This window comes from Sinocyclocheilus anshuiensis, unplaced genomic scaffold (genome assembly GCF_001515605.1).
Source record: "Sinocyclocheilus anshuiensis isolate Anshui unplaced genomic scaffold, SAMN03320099.WGS_v1.1 scaffold165, whole genome shotgun sequence".
NCBI classification, from domain to species: domain Eukaryota; kingdom Metazoa; phylum Chordata; class Actinopteri; order Cypriniformes; family Cyprinidae; genus Sinocyclocheilus; species Sinocyclocheilus anshuiensis.
In genome coordinates this window covers 88,142-97,359 of record NW_015540851.1, presented here as the reverse complement: position 1 = coordinate 97,359, position 9,218 = coordinate 88,142, and the positions used below count along the sequence as shown (strand labels likewise).

The following is a 9,218-nucleotide window of genomic DNA, read 5'->3' as shown; positions in this document are numbered from 1 at the left end:
CTTTACTAGTTACTTGAAAAAAAGTAATCTGATTACGTAACTCGCATTACTTGTAATGAGTTACCCCCAACACTGAAGACATCTACATAAGACCTCTTACATTTCTAGAACTAACTAACTAGCTATTGTGTATATTTCTTCTCTGCAGGTTAGATACCAACAGGCTGACAAAAGATGGCATTTCTGAAGGGTGAGATTACCTTTGTCTTCTCCCTGTGGGCTTCCCTCCTTTATGTAGCACTAATGTCCCTTCCACTGGGGGCAGAGGCACCAAAAAGAAGCCAGTACATCTGGAAAACAGGTGAGTTGCCAATATTTCCAACATTAGCTTTTTCTTGGGCGACAGAATGAAATTCATTTATGTGGCCCCTAGCTGAATTATGAGTGTTTTTCTACTGTCATTCACTCACTGTCATGTTGCAACAGTACAAACCTGTATGGCTTTCTTTCTTCTGTAGAACACAAAAGGGGCATTTTTGAAGAATATGGCCACTCTTTTTTATATGAAAGCGATTCATTGAAAAGATATGACTCAAAAGATGTGTTCAGATAATTCTCTCATAGGGAGCTAAGGCTTTATATCTAACATTTGGTCTTTTGTCAAACCAAAGCAATCATATGGCTTCAGAAGTCTTAGGAATATAGCACACAAGATACTTTTATGATGCTTTTTTTGGTCATTTTTGGATCCTGACACCCCATTCCTCATTTGCTTTCAAGAATGGCCAAGATCACCTTTCTGAGCTCTACAGAAGAAAACAAAAGTGACATCATTTTCATTTTTGCATTAATTGTTTCTTTAACAGTGCACAGGGTAAATCTTCACACAGACAAAAATGCAACGATTATTTCAAGGTTTTGAGAAATGCTAAAGACACAGCTTGTGTTTGTAAGATCCATCCACAGAATGAGCCAGAGAATTCTGACACATTTTTGCCATTTCTCTGTGGTCAGATCCAGTTGAAGAAGTCACTTATTGGGATTGCATAATCGAATGTGTGAATGACAGTGTTTGGTACAGTACAGGCAGTCGAGAAGCAAGGTAATGCACATTTCTGTTCTGCATTTGATAGAGGAGAACAGACGTGGTAAATAAAAAATGGTCCAGGTTGGATATTGATCCTTGTTGTCACAGGTCTTGGATCAGCAGGCATTGTATGTATAGCACTTCAGAAAATTGTGAGACCATCTGCCTGTGTTATCTGTGAAGTCTGATCAATCTTATATCCAGCTGGAGTTGCACGGAGAATTCCTCATGTCGCCATGTCAACAATTGTTAAGTGTGAGATTGACAGCTCGCAAAGAACAGAAGATTATTACTTGGCCTATTAATGCCGTCCGGCGCATCCAAGCTACTGTGAGCTTACATTCCAAGATGCCGCAATTAAGCACTTCTCCAAAACTTGTAACAAAACATCCAATATATGGCTGTGAAGACCTCAGGTAGGAAGTTCATATGAGGCAACTGTCATTCTCAATAAATAAATACAGAAATGAGTATCCCTCAGTTTCTCTGGCTGGATGCAGGGACCAAATTGTGGGAGGTTTAGGTGATCTGACAGCCCTTGTTCAGATTAAATTATTCCATGAGAAAAAGTATCCAGTAACAGGGAGAGGAAGTATTCAGATGGTCATGAGATCTGAACATGGAGGCCATCAAAACAGCTTTTAATAGGATATGTTTAGCATGTTCATTTTATGTAGGTGTTATCATTTTAAACATGTTTTACTATGCATTTCTTTGTGTAAAACATTTTTAAAGTAGAAAAATAACATATTAAATAGTACATTCTCACATGTAATTTAAAAATATTTTTTGAAAGAAATAAATACTTTTATTCAGCAAGGATGCATTTAATAAAAGCTTTTACTTATGTTGTGGCAGGGTTTAACCGCAGACTTTCTTGGAATATTGCAACAAATATCCTGAAGCAACCTGGTGTGTGGTTTTTTTTTTTTTTTTCCTTTCACTCTTTTTTTCATCTTAGCAGGTCACACGTTTTCATGAGTACAGTACAACAAGACTAAAGGCTCTATTGATTTTTTATTCACAAACACTATAAAACATAAAGAAACAAACAAATGTTCCTAAAAAATACAAAAAGGCTGATTTTGCAATCCATGAAAAGTCACAAATGCACGGTGGCCGAGAGAGCTCAACGCGCTGCAAAAGAAAAAACACATGCAAATAGAAAAAACCCCTGCAAATTAAGAAAACAACTTCATCAATTTGACAACACACGCGCTGCAAATAATCACAACACAAACAAATGAAGCACGCTGCAAAAACAGAAATGCGCTGCAAAGACCACCTCAGAAATGTTTAAGGTAACAGCAAATGGCTGGGACATGTTTATCAATGTTTGCTTTGAAAGGTGAGATTTTAGTTTATTTTAACATCCTGCTCATACGATTCCTTATAGCTTTTTTTTAATTATTAGCCTAAATAAGCTGACGAAATACACAATTAGGCTACTGTTACTGTGAAAGGTTATGTAAGCTGGCTAACTTACTTTTACAACTTCCCTTACAAAAATTAACCATAGCCTATGGTTTTACAATTAAAATTAATTAATTAATTAATACATTTATTATATAAAAAATTAATAAAAACAAAAAATGGTTATTATAGCCATGGTATGCACAAATTAACCATGGATATACACTAACCATAGTTTAACCATGGTATTTGTATAACTGTGGTTATACAAATGGTAATCAATACTGTAAAAAATAAATAAATAAAATAAATAAATAAAATTATTAATTTTCGTTTTGTTGGGGTCATTTTATTTTGGTCTGTATTACTTGCATGTTTGTTTATTTGTTTGTGTTGTGAGCATTTGCGGCGCATTTCTGTTTTTGCAACGCACTTTTTTATTTGGTTGTGTTGCTAGTATTTGCAGTACATGTGCTATCAAACTGATGAAGATGTTGTCTTATTTGCTGGTGCTTTTTCTATTTGCATGTGTTTTCTGAAGATCAAGTGTGTTAAGCTCTCTCAGCCACCGTATCAACTTTCTATTCATCAAAGAATCCTGAATCATGCTTTTCAAAAACATATTAAGCTGTTTTCAAAATTGAAAATAATAAGAAAGGAGTAGCAAATCAAAAATTTAAAATTCAAAAAAAGAAGTTGACAAAAGTAGAAAATTCAACTTTGACATCAAAGGAATAAATTGTATTTTTAAATATATTCAAATAGAAAACACTTATTTTAAATTGTAAAAAGTTTTCAGAATAATACTATTTTTACTGTACATAAATACATAAATGCAAACAAATGCAGCCTTGGTGAGCATAAGAGACTTCTTTCAAAAACATTTTACAAATCTTACTGACCCCAAACATTTTGTTTTAGCATGCTTATATTTCAACAGAATTAATTATTTTTAAAAAATATAAATAAATATCACAGTTTTGTTTTAAAAGATGATAACTAGTTGATCTTTAGCCACCAGCTGACAGTTTATTTTAAAAGGTTTACTCCCTTATTGTAAAATTCAAACACTGGATGGATGGATGGATGGATGGATGGATCAAAAGGTGTCCAGTGCTGATGAAGGCAACTGTAAAAATGCTTTATGGACAAAATGGTGATGATAAGGATGTAGAAGTTTCGTGTGAAGCGGTGGTCAGTTCTCGGAGACTCTGAGAGAGTTTCCTCACGTGCTGTGTGTGGATCGAAGAGCAGCTCTGCAGAGCCACGGGGGTGATGATTCCTGGAATGTAAAATCGATACTGGTTTCATCCGGAAGGAGTGGGTCCACTTTCGTACTGTCTATGAAGAAACGCTCATTTGTCCACCTACACACTTGCTTTTGTACTCAAGGTCTAATTTTCTTCACCTTTTTTTGTGCTTAATTTTGTTCAGTTTCCCTGTTCTGGAAATGAGAAAACTGTGTGCAGCCAAAAAAAGCTAATTCTGGAGTTTAAAGCACTCTGGTGGCTTGAAAACCTCATATTGAACCAGTTTCCCTGGAGTTCTTCTATTTGACGTCACAAGCTGGACAGATAATGACTCTGTCTCGCAAAACAAGAAGGTGGAAATTAACCTTCAAGAGAGAGATGAAGACGGCTAGCATAAGGTGGTCTCAAACAGGGATGGACTGGGAGTAAAAAACGGCCCTGGATTTTCTCCCAAATAGGCCCACCACAACTACAAACAGTCGCTACTATCTCACAATATTACAGCAATCCTATCGCATTTTTGGCAAATAACATCACAAAACCCATGGTGACCCTGCTGACAAAAACAAAAGAGACCATCACAGAAATTCTAATGATATCCACTACAAATACCATTACAAACATTACAAACCATCAACTTTTAACCATTAAAACCATTAAATAATGGTTTCCTGTAGTGTGTTTTGGGACATATTACATTAGGATTTAGTGGCTTTAACAAAAGCCACCAACAGAAGGTGACCAATTACCACCATTAGAGACCAACAGGCACCATTACAGTTTCCATTAAAACCAATACCAATTAAAACCATTACAGTTTCCATTAAAACCAATACAAGTCCCATAATAACCAGTAAAAACATTACAAATCATGTGATGGTTTCTATTTTTTATTTCAGCAGGGGATTGACCAGACAATGCGGAGTGATAAATAGCAGTGGACGCTCGGACTAGGGATGTCCTGGGATTTTACTATAGTGCTATAGGCTACATGCTCCATAGTGAGATTGGCGGGCAAAGGTAACCTGATGTAACTGTTCGCTTTTTTTTCCTTCTTCTTTTAGCTTCTCCCAACCACCTTTATCTTCACGTTTTTTGCTTGCCATCACGAGCCCACTCTCCTTCGTGTCAGTTTCGGTTTCTTATAAGCAGTAAGCAAAATTAGATTGCATTAGCGCCCTCTTTTGTCGGCCGTCAACGTCACTTAATGTGACACTTTTTCTTTGATGATGAACCAGTCAGGCCAACGATCGTTCTGGACTTCTCCAGAACATCCAGATGGCCAGTCCGCCACTGGTCTCAAAGCTAACAGATAAAAGCCATAAAGGCGCTTTAATGCAGGAATTACTTTCATGCATCAGCCACATTCAACCTTTTCAGCTACACTCTTCATAAATAAAATGCAACTCACAAGTGCCTTAGGATTCACTTTATACAGTGAAAGCCCTGATAACACATCACCATGATGATAGAAAATGCACAGTATATTTTGTTTTTGTTTTTTTACATGGCATGAACAGAACCAAGAATGAAATACGACTGCCTATATGATAAGACAGTGGTGACCTCTCACTCTATAAACTCTATAAACATTTTTGAGGATAGCATATGACAAAAAGAAAAAAGAGAGAGAGAATCCTTTTCTCCTTTTTCAATTAATCTTTTTTTCTATTGTATGAAAATGCCCACAGAAAAGAACTGAGCACTTCTTCAGCAGTGAATATTGAGCTTCAATTATCTGTTTTTCTTTTGTTTTCTGTTTAATTCATCAATTTCTGTAAGTACTAATTTCTTTCATTCTTTCGGTTCGATTGATTTACTGGGTGAACGAGGAGAAACCAGCACCATGTACAGATGTACACACACTCATAGAGCCTTTCACAAAATCATAGTTGGTGGTCATGAGATGAATAGGATTCCTGTTACATCAAAAGTCATTGTTCTCATAGTGGAGTTCTCGTTCACAAAAGACTATCAAAAGGTTGGAATTACATAGAGACTAGAATGGATAATTGCATTATCTTTATGACCTTTTTCTCTAAATCTGGCAAACTACATTTCTTTCTTTCATACTTAAATAGTAGCTCCAAAGTGTATACATGTACACATACTGTACATCCACAGGAAATGCATTTATACTTATATCAATAGAGTTCAGTGCTTTGGGCTCTTGATTTCCATTTTATGGACAAAAAGAGAAAGTAAGTCATACAGGTTTGGAACGATACATTTTGGATGAAGGTGCCACACTTTAAAATGAGCACAAGCAAAACGCTTTGCATTGCAGGTTTTAAATGATAAAACAATAGATATGTTGCTCAGAATGAAAGTACTTGAACGTTTCAGTTGTCAGATGTTATTAGAACATGTTCATACAATAGTTAATGTAATGAACTTTATTTGCGAGGACACATGTGTACCCTGACAGTAAACTCATGTCATTCATATTTTACATTCAAGCAAACAAAAATATGCCACAGAATTGTTGCTTTCCAGAGCAAGATCCAAAGCCTTTCACATTTAAGATGTCAGAATCCACCAGTCCTAACCCCAGACTCCAACCGAATCGTGACAGGCCAAAAACAGCTCAATTTCCTTTGCTAAAGTGTCTGTGATAAGCAGAAAAGCACTGTAATTGCATCTGTGACCATCAGCAAGTAACTAAAGGTGGGGTATGTATTTTTTCAAAAACGCTTTAGAAAACAGAACTGAGTCAGGCCGAGTACCAAAACAAACTTGTAGCCAATCAGCAGTAAGGAGCGTGTCTACTCATGATGTGGAGGAGAGAGCGCTCAGTGCACAGGACGGACATTAGCCAAGCCGAGCGATGACAGAAAGATAGAGATAGCGGATAAAAAAACAAAAGAGGAAAACATCTACGGAACAAAAGAAGACTTACGATAAGGCAAGAAGTAGGACCCGTGTAAATATCGGATCAGCTTTCCAATACTAGAGAGAACTCAAGGAGTGGAAGGCCTGCGATCGGACACCGAGGTTGCTTTGTTTCTTCTCAGTAGGTGAGTAACACCGTCTACACTGGACGCGACAAAGCGACCGTTGAAAATCATTTGAAATTTGTGTCAATATGTTATTAATAGAATGCAGCAGCAGTTTTCTGTCTGGGATTTGTCATGTCGCGTCGCGCCGTATCCAGTGTAGACAGTATCACTGATTATAATGAGTTCTATAGTATTTTGTCGTGCCGCTCGCGTCCGGTGTAGACATGGTGTAACATTGGTTTTGCTTTGTTTCACAGAACTAATCGTTGCTTGGGTTGCGTACGTATGTGTGGGGCGGAGCTATCAAAATTGGGGCGAGACCCTTTTGGGTTAGGGGCGTGTTTGTTTTGGTGATTTGAAATGTCAACATTGGCTACCAGAAATCACTTACCCCACCTTTAATCTGTCATGTGCCCTATTGTTTCACCCAGGATGCACCCCAAAAAGTGTGTGAGTGTCAGACTAGAACATTTCTTTCTGCTGTTGAGGGAGGATTTTGCCGTCTCCAGAGACCTCTGGGTCAGGAAATGTGTTTTCTTTTTTTTTATGTGTAAACAACACTAATGGCCCTGACACTTTCAGACATCATAAATACATAATTTGATCTCTTTCAGCATAAACAATGGTTGCATTGTTGAGTCATGCTGTGTAGCATATGTACCAATGCACTTGTTCATTAGCAAGGCACGGTAGCCAATCTCCAGTTATACTTAACTCTCTAATTCAGCTAAATAGAATGTGATTTGGTTTAGCATTGCATCTACTCTTAGTCATCTGTTTTAACATGTTACAAATATAAAACGTTTTAACATAGTTGTGTAGCATAGCGTCATGGCATCTAAATAGCAGTAGCATCTAAATTCCTGTAGTCACATTAGTTATTGACCTAATATCTGGTTTACACAGATAATATTTGTAATGTATAATACATTACCGTTCAGAAGTTTTGGGGTCAGTAAGATGTATTATTATTTTTTTTTTAAGAATGGAATATTAAGCAAGGATGTAATAAATTGATTTAAAATGATAATAAAGACATTTATATGTGGCAAAATGTTACAAAATATTTTTTTTTACAAAACTCTCATTTTTATTTATCGAAGAATCATATATCAATACTAAAGTATTAGCAGCAGAACTGTTTTCAACATTGATAATACTAAGAATCAGCATATTAGAATAATTTCTATAAGATCATGTGACAGAACTGGGGTAATGGCTGTTGAAAATTATGTTTTGCCATCACAGTAATAAATTATATTTTAAATTATATTAAAATAGAAAACAGTTATTTTCATAATAATAATAATAATAATACGTTTTTACTGTATTTTTGATCAAATAAATGCAGCCTTGTTGAGCATAAGAGTTAAAAAAATCTTATCAACCTCAAAATCTTAAATGTTCGCATATATTTAAAATATGAATCGTTCTTAGATGCTTACAGTGTGTTTAGTATCACATTACATAAGAGCTTAAGATCTCTTTGATTATAATGAACACTAATCATATTTCTAAGAATGAGAGTGATCTAGTTTTGTTGCAGTGCTGTTGTTTGCAGTATATACATGGACAAATCATTGCACTAAAGCACTAAAAAACTTTCCACAACTGTTAGCTTGATATTTTTATAGGCTGGAGAAGACTTCATCTCAGAGTATGCAGCTAACAATGCTAAGGTCACAGGTTAGATTGCCTGGGAATGCATGTGCTGATGAAAATGTATAAGTTTGCATTGTTTAAAGTTGTTTTGGACTAGAAGTATCTGCCAAATGCAAAATATAAAAAAAATAAAAATTGGAAAGAGACCAATAGACAGAGCTGTTTTCAGCATGCTGTAGTGAGGTGATACAGTAGTACAGAGTTGTTATTTGCCGGAGGTCTTTATAATGGAAGTACAGCCACTGAGGAATCCCACCATAGAGGGAACTCTGGGAGGCTTGTGTGTTGTGGGTGATTAAAGCTTTTGAAAGTTTGAATAGCGGAAAATAACCTGTCTCGGGTGGGTTTGAACCAAAGAATCTGATTGGTGCTAATGAAATATATCTAGCAGCGGAGGCCGATGGGTTTTTGCTAGGGACAAAAAAAAAAACCTGCTGGAATGAAAACCAATTTTAATTTTCACTCAAAATTAGCTTTTTCCAAGTTAATAGAAATTGATAATGTGGATTCTCCCAGATAAGATATCCTAGTTCAAACAGTATCTCTGTCTTTGTGCTGCCAAAATTGAGTAAAACCACTCCCGATCTTGCCAACAGTGACTTTGCTTGCGATGCCCTGGGAGTGACCTCACCCCATCTCACAGCTTTAAGTTGCTGTGACTCCATGGGACAGGGTCCTGCTCGTATCTCAGTTCTGTTTCTGTCCGCCTGCCTGCTGCATTTCAATGATGACCGCATGAGAGACGGAGGGAGATAAAGGATCAACTCCCTGTGAGACATACAAGTCGGTCTGAAAGTTTGAAGAAGCTTGTCACTTGTGAGGGTGATTGTGTGTGTGTGTGTGTGTGTGTTTGTGTTTGTGTTTGTG

General features: G+C 36.5%; 1 protein-coding gene across 1 annotated transcript in view; it reads left to right on the top strand.

Moving 5' to 3' along the window:
• The first annotated feature begins 174 nt into the window (after window positions 1-174).
• LOC107687750 (thrombospondin type-1 domain-containing protein 7B-like) overlaps window positions 175-9,218 on the top strand; it is a 47,693-nt gene continuing 38,649 nt past the window's right edge. Inside the window, exon 1 of the mRNA XM_016485202.1 lies at window positions 175-301. Within this exon, the coding sequence (XP_016340688.1) occupies window positions 175-301 (127 nt within the window). The remainder of the gene's footprint in view (window positions 302-9,218) is intronic.